This window comes from Erinaceus europaeus, chromosome 16, assembly GCF_950295315.1.
Source record: "Erinaceus europaeus chromosome 16, mEriEur2.1, whole genome shotgun sequence".
NCBI classification, from domain to species: domain Eukaryota; kingdom Metazoa; phylum Chordata; class Mammalia; order Eulipotyphla; family Erinaceidae; genus Erinaceus; species Erinaceus europaeus.
The window spans coordinates 4,194,318-4,216,698 of record NC_080177.1 but is presented as its reverse complement, the minus strand read 5'-3'; the positions used below and the strand labels follow the sequence as shown (position 1 = coordinate 4,216,698).

At 51.1% G+C, this 22,381-nt stretch overlaps 1 protein-coding gene across 3 annotated transcripts in view; it reads left to right on the top strand.

Moving 5' to 3' along the window:
* ZNF609 (zinc finger protein 609) overlaps positions 1-22,381 on the top strand; it is a 174,952-nt gene that overhangs the window by 19,960 nt on the left and 132,611 nt on the right. For all 3 annotated transcript variants that reach the window (XM_060174321.1, XM_060174322.1, XM_060174320.1), the window contains one exon: positions 3,418-4,300. In XM_060174321.1, coding sequence (XP_060030304.1) covers positions 3,542-4,300 — 759 coding nt within the window. In that variant the 5' untranslated portion in view covers positions 3,418-3,541. The remainder of the gene's footprint in view (positions 1-3,417; positions 4,301-22,381) is intronic.

The following is a 22,381-nucleotide window of genomic DNA, read 5'->3' as shown; positions in this document are numbered from 1 at the left end:
GGGGCTCAAACCGGGGCCTTGCACACAGCTAGGCACACACCCTGCCTGCTGAGCTCTCTCTCCAGCCCGCCATTTTCTGTTTTGGGTCAGGTTACAGTGTTCAGATTTCTATGCTCCTCACCTGTTCAGAACCACCTCTGCCTCTGTTTGGTAATGAACGGGACAACTTGACTAGCAGCCTGGTGAGGGACGGGGGGTGGGGTGGGGGGGGATCGGAGACCAGACAGCCTGCCCTGGAGTCTAAGCATTGCGCACCACACTTCCTAGAGCTGAGCAGGACTTTTTTTTTGGCCTGTCCATGTCACTTCTGGAAGGTCAGAGCTAGCCAGACCTTACTGTCTGGATGGGGTGACTCCCGGCACCTTGTCCACGAGGCGGGACTCTCAGCCGCTGGAGGTTCCAGGCGGAGGGAGGACAGACATCCCAGAGTGTGACAGTGGGCACCGGCCACTGAGGCCGGGTGACTTGGGGGTGTCTGCAGGGAAAGAGACCGACACACCCTTGGGTGTGTTCAGAACTCTCTCCAGGCAGGGAGAGATGTTCTGTACTTGCTGTGTCTGGGCCTGAGTAGCTGAAGTTGCTGATTGAGTTCTTTCCACGGGGATGGAGAACTCACACCGGTCTCTCATCTTTTTATTTTTCAATTTTTTTTTTAAGTTGCCACAGGGTTATTGCTAGGACTTGGTGCCGGCACTACTAATCCACTCATTGCACCTGGCAGCTGTCTTCTTCTATTTTTTCTTTCTTTTTTTATTAGAGAGGACAGAAAGAAATTGAGAGGGGAGGAGGAGGTAGAGAGGAAGAAGAAGGGCGAGAGAGGGAGAGAGAGAGAGAGATCTGCAGTACTGCTTCACCATTTGTGAAGTTTCCCCCTGCAGGTGGGGAGTGGGGGGCTTGAACCTTCATCCTTGTGCATGGTAGTACATGCACTCAACTAGATGCGCCACCATCCAACCCCCCAACTGTCTCACTCTTAGCATTTTTGAAGGGAGGTCTTAAGCATCCTTTCTTATTTATAGCACCTAGGATGGACTTAGGGCCTTAGACTTGGGCAATATCGCTAATTTTTTTGATAGCACAAAAATTGGGAGGGAGGAGGGAGAGGAGAGAGACACCTACAGCCCTGCTTCACCACTCGTGAAGCTTCTCCCCTGCAGGTGGGGAGTGGGGGATTGAACTTAGGTCCTTGAGAATGGTAATGGGTACACAACCTGGTGCACCTGTGTCTAGCCCCGTGATTTTCTTCGCTCTTTATTTAGAGGGAGACAGAGACACCACTGCGTCATCCACGGAGCTTCCCTGGGGCCCCTAATGGATGTTTTCTCCCAGCCCTGTTCATTATTATATATTTTTTTCTTTTAAAGATTTGAATAGTTACTTATGAGCAAGGAAGAGTACCTCTCTGGCACTTTTGATGCCAGGAATCAAGCTTGCGTGAGTCTAGCGCTTTATCCACGGCACCACCTCCCGGCCCGCCACCCCATTCACGCTCGAGCTGGGGGAGTCATGGGATGTGCTCTAGAGAGAGAGATTAATGAGCCTGAAATGTGTGACTGCACACCCATCTGCTGAGAGACAGAGTGTGTTCCACGCAGGACACAGCTTCTGCCGTCGACCACATCCAGGTTGCGACCTTGGCCTCTCCCGCAGAGGTGCTCCTGACCATGGTGAGACCAGAGGCTGAGGACTGGGGCCTGACCAGGGCCACGCGTACAGGGGGAAGGGGATGAGGGACGCTGGCCTTGTGCTGTCTAAGCCCAGGGCTGTCTGGATTCTGCACTTTTCCTCCCGTGGAAGCATGAAGTCAGTGCTTTTCCTGTCCAGCCAGCGAGGCAGTGACTCCCTGTCCAGGCTTCACATCAGAGCCTGCCTGGAGCCAAGTAGCTGCCTGGATCCAAGGGAGGCTAGAGGGGAAAGATGGGGAGTGATCTGGCCACCGCAGCCAGGCTGATCAGAGGATCCCTGGCCGTCTGACAGGGCAGCTTTGGAAATGCACCACCAGTGTTGGCAGGAAGCCTGCAAGTCTGGAAAGCTGGGGTCCTGAAAAGGCACCTGGGCACAAAGCAGTACTGCCAGGAACTGGTGCCCTCCCCAGCAGGAGGACCAGGGCTCCTGCAGACCACCAGGGTCCACGAAGAGAGCTGCCTCCTTCTTCACTTCCTGGTCGTTCAGAAATCCTGAGTGGTTTTCCTTCCTTTTTTTTTTTTTTTTTTGCAGATTTTATTTATTTATTAATGAGAAAGATAGAAGGAGAGAGAAAGAACCAGACATCACTCTGGCACATGTGCTGCTGGGGATCGAACTCAGGACCTCGTGCTTGAGAGTCCAAAGCCTTATCGCTGCGCCACCTCCCGGACCACCCTGGGGTTTTTTTAATAGGAAAAGCAATTTAAAAACTTTCCCCTGCTCCACACCACATGGCCTTGGGTAGGAATGGGAAGCCTCGCCTGTGTTCTGGCCTTGGGTGTTGTATTAGCTCCAGGCCACATGGATAGGGACCGATGTGAGTTTTCTTCTTTTTCTGTGTCTCCAGACATATTTTAGTGGGAACTGGGAACAGCCACACTGACTTTTGCTCTGGGGGAGGAATTGGCGACTCAGAGTCCAGCGACGCTGATTTCACTTCTCTGAACTTGAGCGGGACAGGCTGGGCCCTCTCTCTGGGGACTCTCTTTCCATTGATGTCCCTACCCCATGTGGGTGCCTGCCTCTTCCATGGTCCTGCTTGTCACTGTCCTTCACTCTGACCCATCATTAAGCCCCTCCACCCAGTAGTAGGGAGGACAAGGGCTCAGTCCCTTGTTAGTTGAGGGCTTTCAGTATTTTCTGGACCCTGCTCCAAGCTGCTGACCGCTGAGCAGGGAGCAGCTGGGGCTGGGTGGTCACATTGGCACTTGGCCCTGGAGAGCCGTGGTCTGAGCTGGCAGCAGTAGAGAAGTCAATCTCTGGGGGCTGGGCAGTGACACACCCAGTAAAGCACACATATTACCAAGCACAAGGACCAGGGTTCTAGTCCCCACTCCCCACCTACACGGGGTCCGCTTCATGAGTGGTGAAGTAGGTCTGCAGGTGTCTCTCTTTCTCTGTCTCTCTCTTTCATTCTGTCCTCTCTTCGTTTCTCTCTATCCTATCTGCTGGGAGTGGTGGACTCAGTGCTGGCATCGTGCTGCGGAGATAACCCCGGTGGCAATAAACTAAAAATTATAAAACAGAGAAGTCAGTCTCTGGGGATGGGGAACTGATGACAGTCTCCTGCTAAGGGCCCAGCACAGCCTCTCTGGGTAGCTGGAAATGCCAGGTCCCCCCAACCCGAGAGAGAATTGCATCGATCCAGGGTCCAGCGGAACCTGGGTAGTAGTAATGGTGACGGTGGGGAGGGGACGGTGCCTTGACCAGCTCTTTCCCATCTCTCTCCAGCGACAATGCGGTCCTCTGGGCAGGTGCTGAGCCACGCAGCGGGGCCCAGGACGTAGCTTCGGCTGGAGAGGAAAGTCGGGGGCGAGGACGAGCCTTGAACTTGCGGTGGGACGCTGACTCTAAGATGTCCTTGAGCAGCAGCGGAGCCTCCGGAGGGAAAGGAGTGGACGCGAACCCGGTGGAGACCTACGACAGCGGGGACGAATGGGACATTGGCGTGGGAAACCTCATCATTGACCTGGACGCCGACCTGGAGAAGGACCAGCAGAAGCTGGAGATGTCGGGTTCGAAGGAGGTGGGCCTCCCGGCCCCCAACGCTGTGGCCACGCTGCCTGACAACATCAAGTTCGTGACACCGGTGCCAGGCCCCCAGGGAAAGGAGGGCAAGTCCAAATCCAAGAGGAGCAAGAGCGGCAAGGATGCCGGCAAACCCCCGCCGGGGGCGTCCCTGTTCACCCCAGGGGGCGAGGGGGCCCAGGGCAAGAAAGAGGCACAGGGCCGCTCGGGGGACGGGCCTGGTGCCGGGGGCCTGGTGGCCGCCATGGCTCCCAAGGCCTCGGAGAAGGTGGCCAAGGCCTCCCGTGGCGTGGCAGGAGCCAAGAAGGAGAAGGAAGGCGGCCCGGCCAAGGGCAAGAAGGAGAGGAGCGAGGGGCCAGGCGCCTGCGCCACCACCGAGAAGGAGCCAGGGGTGCTGCAGCCCGTGGCCCTGGGTGGCCGGGGAGGCCCCTATGATGGGGGCACTGGGGTGGACGTGGGCCCTACCGAGCCACTCGGGAGTATAGCCATCGAACCAGGGACAGCACTCAACCCCCTGGGAGCTAAGCCGGAGCCTGAGGAAGGGGCAGGCGAGTGTCGTCCGATCAAGAAGGTCAAGTCTGAGAAGGTAAGTGGTGGCCTGCCACCGGTGACTGATGGAGGCCTGGGACCCTCGGGTCGGGGCCTGCTGTGGGCCGGTGAGGACCCTCTGGCTGGCCCCCAGCGTGGCTGGCACTTGTATCCAGAGCCACTCACAGAGCCCCCAAGCTGCCAGGCTCCCGTGGGCGCAGGGTTCCCTGCTGCCCTTGGGGTGAGTGTATCCTCACGGGGCAGGTGGTTCTGCTGTGTCTGGATGTGTGTGGTGGAATCTTGTGGGGACCCCCTGGGGAAATACACACACCCCAGGCCCCACCTTAAGGCTGTGTGAAAGGGTCCAGCTGCCATCTCAGTGGTCAGATCTGCCTGGTTGATGGAGGTGGGGGTGAGGGTGCCGCTGGCCTAAGGGCCACTTTGGTGGGGTTCCTGCTAATGGCACAGGGGCCGTGTTGGTGCCACCAGTGGTGCTAAGGAAGGAGCCTGCCAAGTGTTGTCTGTTGGCTGGCTTGACCCAGAGCTCCTTCTCTAACCCCGGAGAGCCAGTTGCATGCTCATGCAGTCTTGTTGGCAGGGATCCTTTGAGCAGGAGAGCTGACCTTGGCCCGGGGCTCCCTAGCTGCTGACTGTGAGCCAGGTGTGATGAGGCTGCCCCTCAACCCCAGTACACATACACATACAGTTGATGTGGGTACTCCTCCAGGAAGTCCATGGGGCTTGAGTCTGGGGTTTAGTGCAGCCTGCCTTCCCTCCAGCTGACAGTTCCCTCTTGGTGACGGTGCCGTGTCCTGGACTCTCCATCATGACACCAGCTGCACCCAGCAGCACCTGTTTACAGGCACTGGTGTCTGGATGGGGTCGCCCTCGCTCCGGCTGGAGCCAGCTCCAGTGGCTATTCTGGTCTCTGCCGCACCTGTGTCTCTTAGCAACACCTAGGCTCTCCGGCTCCAGGACCTTTGTCCCCCAGGCTGGCAATGGGTGACACCATTCTCACGAGACCTGGGAGGGCCGGGAGTCCTGTTCAGGTCAATTCAAGCCTTCGCCACATCTGACACCAGGGAAGGCCGGGTCCATGTCCAGAGTGCCCATTCCTCTCTGTGCTGCAGGAGGAATGCTCCCTCCCCTTTCTGGTCAGAACTCGACTCTGGGCTGCCTTCTCATTGGCCTAGAAGCAGCTAGCTCTGTGTTGGATTGAAGTCCAGAGACCCTTGGTGCGACACCAGAGGTCAGCACAGGACACCCACATTCTCTCCCAGGTGAGCGCCCCACGGATGACACCTGACTAACTGGGTGGAAAGGTCCAGCATGTCCAGCCAGGACCACACGCTGGTGCCGGGGAGATCAGGCCGCTGGTACTCTGGCTGTGGCGTGGGCCTGGTCTCCCAGAGACTGAGAGACGGGGCAGTGGAGTGAGAGAGAAGGCACTTTCACTTTTGGGTTCGAGAGACCAACAGGCTGGAGGGTCCTCTCAGAAGCAGGGATGTTGCTGCCTGGTTTGATGGCACCCGTTGGACATTGCCAGGAGATGAGGGCACCGCAGGTGTGGGAAGAAGGGTGTTTGGGGTCAGGAGGCCTGTGGTGGGGCGGCTTTTGAGCAGCCAGCAGCCCATCTTGGGCCGCCAGAGGAGCCCACTCAGTGTCTGATGACAGAAGAGATGGAGCTCCTGAGTGGAGCCTTTGAAAAGACGCATTCTTCAGACTGCCCGGCTCAGACGCCTTCTGGCCTGTGCTCTTGCTGGCTGGGAATGTCCCTTTCTGCATGGGGCAGCCAACAGGGCCAAACCAGTTAACAGATACTGTGATCTGACCTGAGTATCACCCTTGCTGAACCGGAAGCATCATAAAGAGGCCAAACTCTCAACATGTGGCAAGTGACCCCTCCTCCCTCCCTCCAACAAGCCCAGAGATAAGAGAAGACACGTGGTCTTTGCAGGGATGGATCTGCCTGCTCTGAGCTAATGAGGGAGATTGGAGTAGGATATTCCAGGGTAGGGTTATTACACAGAGCAGATGCATACAGTACACTTCAGTATATGATGTTACCTCTTCCTGTATGTGATACTTGTGTTTCAGTATATTGTGTATTATGAAATGCTGTGGCATTAAATTATCTATTATATCACCTATCGCAGGACCTTACTCAAGATAAATATCTGGAATTACAGCTGAGGGAGTTTTTTTTGTTTTTGTTTTTTTAACCGCTAGCTAAGCTAGCACCGTGACCAGTCATCCAGGGGATTCCACTATGCTCTCTACTCCCTGATGGAGCTTCCTCTCTCTCTCGCTCTCTCTGTTTTATTAGTGATCTAATACTGATTTACAAGACTGTAAGATAACAAGAGTATAATTCCCAACAGTTCCCACCGCCAGAGTTCCGTGTCCCATCCCCTCCACTGGAAACTTCTCTATTGTTTATCCCTCTGGGAGTATAGATAAGAGGGGTACAACTCCACACAATCCCCCCCACCAGAACTCCGTATCCCATCCCCTCCCCTGATAGCTTTCCTATTCTTTATCCCTCTGGGAGTATGGATCCAGGGTCATTATGGAGTGCAGAAGGTGGAAGGTCCGGCTTCTGTAATTGCTTCCCTGCTGAACATGCGCGTTGACAGGTGGATCCATACTCCCAGCCTGCCTCTCTCTTTCCCTTGTGGGGTGGGGCTCTGGGGAATTGTAGCTCCAGGACACTTGGTGGGGTTGTCTGTCCAGGGACCAGAATTCTTTATGAGTTGCAGAAGATGGGAGTTCTGGCTTGTGTAATTGCTTCACTGCTGCACATGAGCATTGGCAGGTCAGTCCATACCTCCAGCCTGTCTATGGGGTAGTGGGGTAGGGCTTTGGGGTGGGGGTGAAGTTCCAGGTGACGTGGGTGAGGTCATCTGGCCAGGGGAGTCATGAAGGCATCATAGTAGCATCAGCAACTTGGTGGCTGAACTGCAGTAGGATATGAAGCAGGACAAAATGTTGAATAAATAGGATTCATAAAATAGGAATAGAGAAGATGAAAGAAGAGGCCTTAGGATAAGAGGAAGCTGGAAGTCTATTTTAGCAATGTTCCTTAGAGCCTGTGTCTTAATCCTTGCTGGAGCTTGATTTCTAACATGGGGGTGGACTAGGAAGATTGCTTAGGAAGATGGTGTCAAGAGTTGGGAGTAGAACTAGGAAGCAGGACTAGGACAGAGAGTTGCTTACAGACTTGAAGAGGATCTATAAATGCAATTAGATGTTTACCACAACAGTCTAACCCAGGGCCCATATCCATCTGTATCTAGAATAGGAGCCTGCCTGTACGACCTCTGAGTTCCTGTCGGACTCAGGTCACACACACAGTTCATGGTCACAGCTTGGAGCTAAAGCTCCCCCTCCCCCCCCCCCCCCTTTTCCCAGAGGTCCAGGCTTCTTAGCATCAGTTGCCACCCAGAATCCTTTCTCCCATGGGCCCCTGCCTCCTGCCAGCTGAGAAGCTGGGGGTGTTGGTGGTGAGGGATGAACAGCACCCAGCCTCCCACCTCTCCCACTCTCTAGCCTCCAGTCTGATTGGCGGGTTGTGAAGTCAGGGATTGGAAGAGAGGGGGCCTGTCTGCATTCAAGTGCCTTGCCCACACTGACATGCAAGGAGAAAGAGAACTTTTGAACCCCGGACCCCAGAGATCTCTCAGCGCGCTGCTGCTGGAAACTGGAGTTGAAGATGAGGCTTCCCCCACCCCCCTTAAAGAATCAGAGAAACAGGCAACCACCCAGTGGGCTCCTGTCCTCAGCTGCTGCTTTTGATCTTGCAAGGTGGGGCCTCCCCGCCCGTCTGTGCCTCCCCTTCTGCTGCTTCCAGAACATGCATTAGCTCAGGACACAAAGACAGTGATCAAGTGTGCTGGCGGCTCACGGCTCTCACCTCCCCGTCGCCCTGGCCTTTGTTTGCCTGCCCCCGTTTTTGCCTTCCAGCTCAGTCCTCCGTGTTGCAATCCCTCATTGCCCAACCAAGGTCAAGTCTCTTTTTATCCCCACTGATCCAAGGCTTCCTCTCCCTCTCTCTCTCCCTCTTTCCCTCTCTCTCTCTCTCTCTCTCTCTCTCCCCCTCTCTCTCTCTCCCCCTCTCTCCCTCCCCCATGCCTCCCTCCTCCTCAGGCTGTGCTTTCTCAGCTCTTGATGGTGGAGCAGTAAGCCCCTGCGTTTTCCTTCTGAGCAGATGCCCTTTTCCTTCATGCAAGAAAATAAATAAATAAATTAGGAACTGTTATGTATTGGGGGGCGGGGATGCCTTCTCTGGCTTCCATGGAGCAGAGCCTGAACTTAATTTCCGTACTCCCCCACCCCCACCCCGTGGCAGCTCTGTTTTCCATCTGGGTGTTGTAATTCAAGGAGGATCCAGAGAAAGGTTATCTTGTCCAATCTCCTCATTTTATAGAAGGGGAAACCAAGTCCAGGGAGGAGGTCATGTGACTTGCCCAGGGGCCAACAGCAAGTCAGGGGCAAAGCCGAGGTAGAGACCGGGTTTCAGGATCCAAGATTCTTACAGCGAATTGCGACTCTGATATGCTTCTTTCTTTCTTTATTTTAAAGCTGTATTTATTTATATGTTATTGGATAGAGACAGAAATTGAGATGGGAGGTGGAGATAGAGGGAGAGAGACAGAGAGACCCCTGCAGCCCTGCTTCACCACTTGTGAAGTTTTACCCCTACGGGTGGGGACTAGAGATTTGAACCCTGGTCCTTGTGCACTAGGATGTGTACACATAACCGGGTGTGCCATTGCCTGGTCCCACTATGCTGGGATTCTTCTTACAACTCGAGCTGTTCTGAGTGATTCTCTGTGTTTTCAATTTAAAGACCACCTTCGAAACATGGGGTTCCAGCCCCACAGACAGCACTGGGCGGAGCCCCAGGGATGGCAGAGCGGTGCTGTGGTCTCTCCTTCTCCCTCTCTGTCTTTCTCTTTCCCTCTCTGTCATCTGAATAAAGAATGAAAAAAAATTGGCTCAGGGAAGGCTGTTCAGTGGTGGTGGTGTACATGACCAGGGCTCTGAATATATTCCCTGGTGCTGTGAAAAATAAAGAGGGCGGGTGAGAAACACTAGCTGGATGTAAATGCTTTTAGACTGTCTTCATTGGTTTTCCAGATGGATTTTTAGCATCACAGAGACTTCATTAGACAAAGGATCTTTTGAGTTTAGGTCTCTTTGGTAAGGTGGAAACCTGTAGAGGATGCCATTTGCAGTGGGTGCTGAAGCTTGGCACTTACTCAGAAAGAGGGAAAATCACTTGTGAGCAGCTACTTGGAACTTGTTTTCCTGATACGCGTGCGTGCGTGCGTGCGTGCGTGCGTGCGTGCGTGTGAGAACCACTGTACTCAGGCAGATGGTTATAGTGCGGGCCGTAGCCATACCAGTTTCTCCTTTATTTGGCAGTCACAGGTAATGGGGGGGGGGGAGTTTGCTGTCAACTCTTGATACCACTGTTAACACTTCCTCCTCGGTTCGTTACCTGAAGTGCATTTTAGACAAGACACAGATCACTGTGTTTGGTGCTGATGCAGAGCGGCTGATTCCGGCTCTTTGCAAAGCTTCCAGTTCAGCTGCTAGAGCTGGCTCCCTGAGAACCAGGTGCATCCTGTCACCCAAGTCAGAAACACAGGCCCTTGGCACCTTCTGCCAGAGCTCAGGTCTGGGAGAGGAGACCTGAAGTCTGTCGTCCTAGAAACAAACACTCGCCAAATAGTTGCTTTGCTGATTGAGCTTGAGAACTGGCGCGCCTTTTCTTGATAAGGTAACTGACAGCACCTGCAGCTGGCCTTCTGACCTTGCGATTTCCTGGACGGCGGTGTTCACTGGGGAGCCAGACTCCCTGGGTTTGGGTCCCAGTTCTGTGCGTTATGAACCTAGGTGCGGTCTGGAGTGGGTTCTCTCATGGCTGCCCCTGAGCTTTCTCACCTGCAAAGATGAGGAACCCTGGCCCCTGGGTGGCCCCTGGGTGGCACAGGTTGTGATGATGAAACTGAGTTAGTGAGTCCGTGGGAAATACCAGAAGCAGTAAGTGGCGCACGGGAAGGAGGGGACTGACTTCAGCTGTGGCATGTCTCCATTCCCCCTGGGCACCCAGGGCCAAACTCTTATTTTTGAAGTGATATCTCATCTCACTGTTGTCTTTATTTGTATTTCTCTGACAGTCAGTGCCTTGGAGCATTTTTTCATATATCTGTGGGCCTTTTGGATCTCTTCTTTGGTGAACACTTTGTTCCTATCCCTTCTGCAGTTTTGTTTTTTAACTAGTGATTTACAAAGTTACAAAATAACAGGGGAACAATTCCACACCATTTCCATCAGCAGAGTTCTGTGTCCCCATTCTCTCCATTGGAAACTGCAGTAGTTCTTCCAAGGTCACAGATAGGGGCTGGCTATTATTTCTAGAACTACCTGTCTATCTCTATTTATTTTTGTCCATTATTTTCTATAGCTCCACCTTCTTTTCTATTTTAAGTCACACCTACCACCAATTCCACTTCCAAATGTCCTTCTGTCCTTCTGTCCTTCCTATTTTGCCTCTTGTCTTCCTTTTTTTTTTTTTTTTTTTTTTTTTGCTTCCAGGGTTATAGCTGGGGCTGGGTGCTTACACTACAAATACACTGCTCTTGGTGGCCATTTTTCTCCCTTTTTTTCTTTCTTTTTTTTTTTTTTTTGAACGGGACAGAGGAAATTGCAAGGGCAAGGGAAATAGGGACAGACAGACACCTGCAGACCTGTTCCACCGCTTGTGAAGCTACCCCCCTGCAGGAGGGGAGCCGGGGCTCAAACTGGGATCCTTGTGCAGGTCCTTGCGCTTCATAATACTACATGCGCTTAGCCTGGTGCACCACCCCTGGACTCCCCCCCTCTCTGGGTCACCTTCATCTAACATTTCTCCTCAGGGAGTATGGATCAAAATTCTTTATGGAGGACCAAACTCTTATCCTTGTTTTTTTTTTTTTTATTGTTGCTGTAGTTACTATTGTTGTTATTGATGTCGTTGTTGTTAGAGAGGACAGAGAGAAATGGAGAGAGGAGGGGAGACAGGGGGGAGAAAGACAGACACCTGCAGACCTGCTTCACTGCCTGTGAAGCGACTCCCCTGCAGGTGGGGAGCCGGGGGCTCGAACTGGGATCCTTACCCCGGGAGGACCAAACTCTTAACCCTGCCCCCCTCACCCCGCAGTGCTGACGTTTAGTGTGAACAGACGTGCTCTCTGGCTGAGACGTTCAGCAGCGTGTTCACAGGATGTTCCAGTCCCGGCTTGGAGGACTCACATGCTGCTATGTGTGTTCAAGCCCCCGCCTGTTGTCACTGTGAGGGTGGGGGGGTGGCGGGAGGGTGCTGGAGCCCAGGCATTAGCTTCAGAGGCTGTTGACGCAGCGAGTTGAGTCTCCCCTCTGGCCAGACGCCCCATGTGCTGTGTTAGGGACACCGACTGGGTGTTTTTGTCTCCCTGCACACAAGTGCATGGGAAAGCCAGGCCCTTGCCCGCCCGTCGTCGCCCCCCTCCCGGTGGGAGCCTAGGGAGGCGGCAGGCCCGGGGCTGGCCCGCACTCAGTTGAGCCGCTGCCACCGCTGGCTGGCGGGCCTCTGCCCTGCGGTTTCCACTCATCAAGCCACACTCGAGTAACCCGCCTCCAGAGCTGCTGACAGGGCTGCGTGCAGAGGCCTTGGAAATTACACTGTTCATTTCCTTATCGCCCTGACCTGCAGCGCGGGGCCTTCTGGTGCAGACGAGGCGGGAGCACAGCCCCCAGCCGGCTTGTGTCAAGGGCTGCGGAGAAGGAAATTGGACTGGCTCACTCGAAAGCCACGGGGTTGGGCTTTGATGTGGGGTTCCTGCGGAGTGTTATTTGTGCACTGTGTGTGTGTGTGTGTGTGTGTGTGTGTGCGCGTGCATGTTCTATCTCCGTGTGAGCAGACAGAATGAGCCCAGGCATGGCAGAGGAGAGAGGAGGTGTTTCTAGAAGCCAGGATGGGGCAAAGGGAAGATGGTTCTTACAGCCAGCGTCCCCTGTGCCACTGGGAAGGGCCCCTGGGGACTTGGCAGAGGGAGGATGCCAGGCCACACTGATACTCTCACATGCTTTCCTCTGGATAGAGTTCACGTGCTTTGAGAGCCTCCACCTGAAGAAGAGGTTGCTGAGGCTGAGGAGACATTTCTAGCAAATCCCACTCCTTCCAAGTCGAGCCCAGAGCTCTGAGTGGCGCTGATGTGATCAGTGTTTAAGCTGATCCAAGGAAGCCCAGGCTCGAGTGAGCCTGCGGTGAGTCTGAGGGCAGCGTGGCGGAGGAGGGCCAGACAGCAGGGATCTCACAGCATCTTAGGATTCCGTGTTTCTGTTTCAGGGCTGCAGCTCTCCAGAGCCTATTCTCTCTCCTTCTTAACATGCAAAACCGGCTGCTTGTTTCTTCTCTCTCTTGTCCTGAGCGAGCCATAGGGAGTACTCTTGAGACTGAAGGTATAAAAGGGGATTGGGGGAGGTCCTGCCCAATACCACTTGGTCCTTGCTTTTCCTTTTCTCATTTGCCTGCTGGTCCTTGGTGACTCTGGAGCCTTTGTGAAGGGGGTGGGAGACCTCACTCAGCTTCCTGGGGATGTGCTTAAACCCTGAGTGTGCTCTTGTTGGTGCTTTGCGGTGAAGAGCTTTCTGCAGTGCTTTCCCTGTGGGGGGAGAGGCCTGGGGAGGGGGAGGGTCTCAGCTTCTCTCCAAGCTGCCTGTCTCCTGTTCTAGCAGCTGCAGCATCTGGGAACTTGTTAGAAATGTGAGTTAAAAAAAAAAAAAAAAAAAGAAATGTGAATACAGGGCTTCATCATCCCAGGACCCCAAATTCGAAATGCTAGCTAGGATTTTGGCCCAGGGATGTTTTTTTGTTTGTTTGTTTGTTTTTTTGTCTTTTGAAAGATACATTTGGGGAGAGAGAGCCAGAGCCTCACTCAGGCACATGCAATAGCAGAGTTTGAACTTGGGACTTCAAGACCATTTATCCTCTGCACCACCTCCTGGGCTGAGAGATTTGTGTTTTAATATCTCTCTCTCACTGATGCTGCTTCATTTACTTCTTTATGAATGAGAGGCAGGTCTGCGGCCATACCACCCTGAGCACGCCCAAACTCATCTGAATGAGAGGCAGGGTGGGGAGGGGAGCCAGAGAGATCTGGCCTGGGAGGTGGAACAATGGGAAAGGTGTTGGACTCTCAAGCATGAGGCCATGAGGTCGCTCCCAGGCATCCCGGGTGCTAGACACATGATTTGGTTCTCTTTCTCCATTTTTGTCTTCCTCTTTCTCACTAGTAGATAAATGAATACGTCTTTATTTTTTAATTCTTACGTAGAGGTGGGGGCCGGGGGTGAAAACAGCACTGAAGCTTCCTTCAGTGTAGTGAGGACCAGATTCAGTCTCCTGGGTCTTGTGCACAGCAAGGCAGCACACTAGCCAAGAGAGCTATTTCACCAGCCCAATAAATAGATCTTTACAAAGTATCTCTGAACAGCTGCTCTTTTTTCTTTTTTCCTGCAGTGACATTTAATATGATTTTTATTTTCTTTGTGGATGGACAGATAAGAAGGAACCAAAAGGAATACTTAAGGGTTTGGAACTTGAGAGCAGAAGAGAAACCCGTATAACTAAGCCTGGCTTTGCTCAGCATTCCTGTGGACATAATGGTGCTGCTCCCCCTCTCCCCCGGGTGAGGGTGAAGCAGTTAGCATCCCCAGCAGGCATTCAGTGCGGGTCAGCTATCCCTGGGACTGTTATTAGCTTTGAAGGGCAAGGTCACTGTGACACTTGGGAGAAAGATCTTTAAGTCTCTGAAGAGTAAGCCCCTGGGAGGCTCTGGAAAGGAATGAATGTCTGCTCCTTAGTATTCTGGGAGGGCTGGAGAAGGGGTGGATTCTGAGTGCTTGAAGCACTGAGGTGAGGCCTGAGGTCTTACCTTAGGAGGGTAGTTTGGACGGCTGGTGTTAGGTTGAAGAGGCATGGCTTCTGGGAAACATGACCACTTCCCGTTAGAGTCAGCTCAAGCGAATGATTTCTCTGTTTTATGTGAGAAAGAATGAGAGAGGAGGGTTTGGGGGGGTGGACCAGAGCCCTGCTTAGCTCTGCCAGGGATTGTGCTCAAACAGGCTGAGCCATCCCTCCAGTCTCCTTTCTGGGGTGGATACAGACTTTTCTAAATATTGGAATGAATGTAACATGATGATTTTTAAAATTTTATTATTACTTTTTACTTTAGGGAGTACTTCCCCTTTAGGGGAAATCTTTGAAGAATGTAGGCTCTTGGCCATTTGAAAGGATTAGAACTTGAGGTAGCTCGCCTGGTAGAGCACATGCCTTTCCTTGCATGAGAAGCCATGTTCGAACCCCAGCCTTACATGTGAGTACCATGGACAGCAGCGGGGAGGCTTCACAGGCGGTAGAAGGGTGTTGCACTGCTCTCCTCCCTCAGCCTCTCTCTTACCTGCTGTCTCTGTCTGGAACAAAACAGCCATGAAAGGCTTGGCCAGCAGCAGTGGAATTGTGCATGTGCAAATAAAATCGATAAATCAATAAGTGAAATTCCTACAGGGTTCAACAGCCAGGAGATGAACATGGATTGAGGTACTTCTTTTGAAGTGGCTTCATAGAAGGAAAAAGGCAATCCTTAGCTTTTTTTTTTTTGGAGGCAGCCAATTTTCAATTTGAAATGTCATCAGCGAGGACAGTTTGACAGTGAGTCTGTAAGTAAGTTACTGTCACTGCTCCTCAAACCTGAGACCACTGGATTTCAGCCTCATGGCCAGGACACAGAAGACTGTGCTTAAACAAGCTAGGCCTGGTCCCCGAGGTTCCTTCTTGGCCCCCATTTTGGTTTAGTAAGAAAATGGGCTCTCATGGTCTGGGAGGTGGCGCAGTGGATAAAGCGCTTGATTCTCAAGTGTGAGGTCCTGAGTTCAAGCCCCGGCAGCACATGTACCAGAGTGATGTCTGGTTCTTTCTCTCTCTTCCTATCTTTCTCACCAATAAATAAATAAAATCTAAAAAAAAAAAAAAAAAGAAAATGGGCTTTCTTGCTGCAAAATGTGTTTTCTTTCCTTCTCTTCTCTTCTCTCCTCTCCTCTCCTCTCCTCTCCTCTCCTCTCCTCTTCTTTTGTTCTTTCTCTTTTTTTTTTTTTGCCTCGAGGGTTATTGCTGGAGCTTGGTGCTTGCACTATAAATCCACTGCTCCTGGAAGCTATTTTTTTCTCTTTTGTTGCTTATTGTTATTGCTATTGTTCCTGTCGTTGTTGGATAGGACTGAGAGAAATCGAGATGTGAGGGGAAGACAGAGGGGGAGAGATGCAGCCATGTTAACCAGAAATAGGAGATGTCCCCTACATTCTTTGATTTTTTTTTTTTAATAAATACATACTGTTTCTTTGAAGTTAGGAAGAGAATTAAATGTTTTTGAGTACAAAGTCTTTCCCTGCTGGGACTTTAAGTCTCATACCTTGGGAAGAGTAGTTATAATGCTAATTACTACCAAAAAGGAACGTATTTGACGGGATATGCTGCAAACTCATACTAACATTATGGACTGTCATATTTTTTAAAATTTATTTGTAAAATGGAAATATTGACAAGAGCATAGGATAAGAGGGGTACAATTCCACACAGTTCCCATCACCAGAGTGAATATTGCAGGTGAGATTTGGAGTCTCCATTTTGGAAAAAGCTGGTAGGTCTGTTTTAGGTCTATTCCAAGGGGCCCTGACTTCAGTAATTTTTGCCTGAGCCTGACAGCTAACATGCAGGTGGGCTAAAGGTCTTGTCTGGGGAGATGGTGTCAGAGTTGGAAAAAGGACTAGAAAGCTGGAGTAGCTCCCAAATATGGGAAAAGTGTATAAATGTTGTTAACTGTAAACCCCATCGATGTGATCTGGGGCCCATATTCATCTCAGGAGGCCTGTGTGACCTCTGCACCCTGTAGGTCTGAGCTCCTATTCTGTGGTCCCGGCTAGGGACATGGACTGTCATATTTTGGCCAAAGTTGTGATTATAGAACCTTTATTGCTCACTTAATGAGATTTTCAAAGTTTTTTTTTTTTTTTCCCCTAGTACCTGCATTCACTCTGTTCTCAGAATTTAATCTCTAGATGGATCATTTTTGGTTTGGGAGTATATCAGACACACACACCACTGAATAGAAGGAGAAATTAAAAAGACTGGCATAGGAGGGAAGGAAGTCATTTTACAAAATGACGATCCACTTATATACACCATATTAGGCTGGCTCTTAACTCCATCAGCATGCAGATTCCTAAACATCTGGTCGAGTGTCTGTTTCAGATAAAGCCAGCCAGAAGGCATATTTCATTTTGCTTTTACATATGTGCTTGGAGTGAGAATGTGGGGGCCTGAAGCCAAACAACCTGATTGCGTGTTATGAGCTCAGAAAGAGACTGAGGAGTTCTCTTTTATTCGACTGGCCTCCGGCATCTCCTGTCCTTTCCCATTTCTTACAAGATTCAAGTTCTAAAGTCAGGGGACAAGGCTCTGGGTCAGCAGTTGCCCATGAGGCTGAGGGTGTAGCTCAGCCACAAAGCACATGCTTCACACAGACAAGGCCCTGGGCTCAGTCAGTCCTCAGGCGCCAGAAAAGAGGAAGGGTAACCTTGAAAACTACTTAGGGTGGTGCCAGGCTGGGTATGTTTTATCCACAGTGGATAAAGCTTTGGACTTTCAAAGAGCAAAGTCTCCAGTTTGATCCCCAGCATTGTTTGTACCAGAGTGATGCTCTTTTTCACTCTCACTAAAGAATAAATCTTTTAAAAGGAAGTGTTGGGGGGGGGGCTACCTGGGGCCTTCCCCTACTCCCTCCCCTGGGGGTCTTGAAAGAATTGCAAGATAACACCCGTGATTGGTATGCAGATTCTAATCTTCTTTTATTAGGAGATAGAAAATAGTGCAGCAGTGAACTTAGAGAAAGCTGGGGGCGGGGGCAGTAGTGCACGGGGTTAAGTGCACAAAGTAGGAAGCACAGGGTCCTGGTTTGAGTCCCCAGCTCCCCACTGCATGGGGGGTGTCTACCTCACAAGTGGTGAAACAGGTCTGCAGGTGTCTATCTTCCCATCCCCTCTCAATTTTTCTCTCTCCTATCAAAAAAAAAAAAGAAAGAAAAGAAAAAAAAAGAAAAGGAAAGAGAAGGAGAAAGATAGAAAGTTCCGGAGGCCAGGTGATGGCACACCTAGTTAAACATTCACATTACAATACACAAGGACCCAGGTTCAAGCCCCTGGTCCCAACTTGCGGAGAAGTGAAGCAGGAATGCAGATGTCTCTCTCTCCCTCTCCATCTCCTCCTCCCCTCTCAGTTTCTCTGTGTCTTTATCCAGTCATGATAAATAAGAATGTAAAGAGAGAGAGAGAGAGAGAAAGCTCAGGGAAATAGGAAGTATGGCAATGACAAGGTATCATTGCCATATGTCCTGCCAGGGACATTCGTTAGAGTCTGGGCATTGGCATCAGCTTATCAAGAGCCCACTACTGTGGATGGTGAGGCTTTGCCCCTGGTTTGAAGCGAGGTGTGCAGAGACTGCCTTCTTCAAAGGCCTGGGGCCATGGCTGAGCTTTGAGCACAGCAGCTCTGCGTGTGTGAGGGTGGGTGAGAGCCTCTCTAGACAGGCCAGCCCCTCAGTTGCCCCCTGGCTGCAAAGACATGGGCTTTGCTGGTGAAGAGTTCAGTAAACAAGATCCTGGGTGTGGCCCCAGGCAGCACCATGGGGGGCGGGGGAGGGGAGGAAGGCTCACTGATGCCCCCCTGAAGCCAGGGGAAAGGGAGTTCTGGGATGGTTGATTTTCCCAAGCCTTGCTCTGCAGCCTTTGTGTAGTGGAGCTTTTCCTCTAAGCAGGACAGGATGGAATAAACCAGGGTGACAGCAGTGACCCTTCCGGGCCCTCTGATCAGCCCCTTAGAGCCGGGCAGATAGGTGCCCCCAGATAAATAGCACCACACAGGGAGAAAAATCTGGGGACAGCTGGGCATTCGGACCTCAGCGACAGTTTCCCATCTGACTAAACGGGTCAGGTTGTTGGTTTGTCTATATTCACTGTTTCCCCTTTGAGATCTCATGAGCAAAAGCAGGAGGGAAGGGGCCAGGCAGCTGCTGGGGGCTGGTGGAGATGCCCTGGGATTCTCAGCCACCCCCAGTGGAGCACCTCAGAGCGAGCACCCAGCCCGCGCCTGAATGCAGACTCAGACCATTTATTTTGACAGCAAATAGACCTTAGTACTGTCCCTACCACCTGCTTAGTTGCTGTTGGCAAGATTGCTGGCAAATGGCTTGGCACCACTTGCCCAGGATATTTTTATCTGCTCGGGATAGTTCTGAATAGGAATTTGAAACTAGGATAGTCGGGGAATTAACAGCACGAGACGAGGTGTATGATCTCAGTAATACCCCCGAAGAAACAAACTGTAGTTCTTAAAGGAAAACTTAAATTTTTAGAGTGGCTGCTTACTTAGTGGAAACAAATCATCTTGTATTGCTCTGATCTTTGGAATGGTTCCATGAGCCGCATTTACTCTGCATATATATATATATTTTTTTCTTTCTTTCTTTTACTTTTTCTGGGTCTTTCAGAATCACTTACAGAGTTCGTCCTTCAGGCTAGTGGATAATAAGTTCAGTGTCAGCTTATCAGCTTCCAGGAAAATTCTGAACAAAATAATCTTAGAGAGACCCAGTAATGAAGTCCTCATGCTCCACTCTTCTTCTTCTAGCGTTTGCCCTTCTTCCGTAGCCAGTCAACAGCGTCAGGTTGAGCCTGATGTAAAGTTTCGAGACCTCCTTTGAATCTGGAGAGGTGGCAGTCGTTGACTATGTGGGTCATAGTCTGTCTGGAGCTACAGGGGCAGTTCGGGTCGTCTCTGGCTCCCCAGCGATGGAACATAGCGGCGCACCGGCCATGGCCTGTTCGATAGCGATTGAGGAGGGCCCGATCATAACGTGCTAGGTCAAAGCCGGGTTGACGCTCGCAGGGGTCTGTGATGAGGTGTTTGTTCTTGACCTCAGCTGACTGCCAACTCTGTTTCCAAGAGTCTGGAACAGAGAAGTTCAGTGTAGGCGTAGGGGACCAGATTGGGTGACGAGACGTCAAGCGTTGGACAGGGTGGGCGAAGATCTCCGCGTATATTGGCAGGTTCAGTCGAGCGTAGACGTGGGAAATGAACTTAGATGATGCCGCATCCCGACGAATATCTGGCGGGGCGATGTTGCTAAGAACTGCTCCACTCTGAGATCTTGCCTCACCTCGACTCTGTTCTGGAAGTTTCTTCCTTGATGATGTTCTGATTTTCCCCTTTTCAGCCTCCTTTAAGTGGGGACATTAAGTGTCTTGCTTTACTGATGACAGTGCCTGATTAGAAAATGGCCTCTGAGAGGGCCAGTGGCACACCGGTGCTCAAAGACCCAGCTTCAAGCCCCAGCCTCCACCTGCAGGGGGGGCTCAAGAGCATTGAAGCAGGGCTGCAGGTGTCCCTGTTTCTCTCCCTCTCTGTCTCCCCTCCCCTCTCAATTTCTCTGTCCTAGCAAATAGAATAATATATAAGTTGCTTTTTAAATATATAGGTATTTTTTAAAGATTATTTTTATTAATGAGAAAGATAGAAGGAGAGAAAGAATCAGACATCACTCTGGTACATGTGCTGCCAGGGATTGAACTCAGGACCTCATGCTTGAAGGTCCAATGCTTTATCCACTGCACCACCTCCTTGACGACTATGAGTACTTTTTTCAAAAAGAACAGTTAGGTTAAAAAAGAAGAAGATTGTTGAAACTAAAACTTAAAAGGGGCTTTGGCTGCGGCACGTAAAGGATTCACTGCGGGACGCTGGGAACAGGTTTAAACAATTCAAGGCTTTACGCAGGGGTAAAGGGCAAATATCTAGGAGCTGCAAAATAATCGGCTCCATTTAAAGTTAAGCAAAAGACAGGTTTATCCATAAAAATCACTGTGAATGAGAAGGGAGACGTCTAGCTAGGAAAATAGGCAAAAGTCCAGAGTCTGAAACTAAGTTATCCAAGGTCACCACGTGAAAAGGTGAGGACCAGCCTGGAGCCGCACCAAATGGCGAGCACCATGAAGAAGGTGATCCAGGTCCCCGCTCACATACATTCCCTTGTGTGTCCCGGCCTCAGCCTGCCGCTCACATACATTCCCTTGTGTGTCCCGGCCTCAGCCTGCCGTCATTTGTATGCTAATTGTCCCAAATTCCTGTTGGGGGTCACAACAGAAGATGTCCTCTGATTCATCAGTCCCTACTTGGGATGTTTTGCAGTGAGATCATAGTTTTTCTAGATGTGCTAGTGGGAGGACTGTTCTAACCAAGCTCCTCTATTTTGTGGACGCTCCTCTGGTTGATCCAGCAAATGCTTACTGGGTGCCCCCATGTGCCAGGCACGGTGCTGGCAGCTTAAGATAAAGAGCTGAGCAAGACTGGCATGGCCCTGGCTCCTGCAGGCCTTTCAGTCGTATGGTGGGGATGGGCAGGTGAACAGTGGGCTCTTGGTACCCCGTCTGGTGAGTTGTGAGTTCTATAGTGTGGGACAAGGGAAGATGGCCACGAAAGGGTGATGGCTAACAGAGGGCCACGGGGAAGAGGAGACACTACCCAGTGAAGGGACAGAGGCAGGAGCCTAGTGCCAGGGAGAGCTGATAGCACAGCCCCAGGCTGCAGTCAGACTCGGCCTCAGCCATGAGAGAAACCGAGAGATGGTCACTGTGAACTGGAAGGTGAGGAATCCGAGCAGAAGAGACAGGCCAGGATGCCAAGCCCAGAGAGTAGGGATCGAGAGTACAGAGCCTTAAACATTTTCTTTAGGAGTCTGGAATTCACCCCAATGACTGTGGAAAGCTGTTGTTAGGCTGTTTAGCAGATTAAAAAAAGAGATGTATTTATATGTCGGTGATAGAACCAGAGCACCAGTCTGACACACACGATTCTGGGGAGCAAGTCATGGTTCTTAGTTTTTTTTCCCTTTCAGATTTATTTTAGGGGAGTTCCAGTGGTGCAATTGGTTAGCGCCCAGTACTTATACAGATTTATTTTAGGGGCTGGGTGGTGGTACAGCTGGTAATGTGCACAAGTTACCAAGTACATAGACCTGGGTTCGAGCCCCTGGTTCCCACCTGCAGGGGGGAAGCTTCAGGAGTGGTGGAGCAGGCTGCAGTTGTATCTCTCTCTCTCTCTCCCTCTCCCTCTCTCTCGCTCTCTCTCCCTTTCTCTCCCCCCATTTCTCTGTCTGTCATAATAAAAACTTTAAAAAATTGTTTTGGAGGCCGGGGAGATACCATACTGGTAGAGACTAGCAGGCAGGATATGCTGAGTTCAATCCCCAGTAGCCCATAGGCTCTGTCTTGTCTCACTCTTTATCTTTCTCTGCCTCTCGAAATTAAAAAACAATAAGAATAAAGCCTTAAAAAGATTTTGTTTCATATGAGGTAGGGAGGGATGGTTTAAAAATTATTTATCAGGGAGTTGGGCAGTAGCACAGTGGGTTAAGCACACATGGTACAAAGCGCAAGGACCGGCGTAAGGATCCAGCTCCCCATTTGCAGGGGAGTCACTTTACAGGCTGTGAAGCAGGTCTGCAGGTGTCTGTCTTTCTCCTCCCCCTCTCTGTCTTCCCCTCCTCTATTTCTCTCTGTCCTATCCAACAACAATGACATCAGTAACAACAACAATAATAACTACAACAATAAAACAAGGACAACAAAAAGGAATAAATAAATATTAAAAATATTTATTAGTTATTATTTATTAGAAACATATCAAGAGGGAAGGGGGAAGATAGAGAGGGTCACACACACAGAGAGAGAGAGAGAGAGAGAGAGAGAGAGAGAGAGAGAGAGAGCTGCAGCCCTGCTTCACTGCTCATGAAACTTCCCCTGTGGGTGGGACCGGGGGCTTGAACCCGAGTCCTTGTGCACTGTAACCAGGTGCTACCACTGCCCAGCTCCTGAGAGAGATTTTCAGTGTGTGTGTGTGTGTGAGAGAGAGAGAGAGAGAGAGAGAAGCAGAGCACCACCTGGTCCTGAGGCTGACCAGGAGCTTGCCGCACTCAGGTCTTGCACTTGACCAGCTGAGCCACCT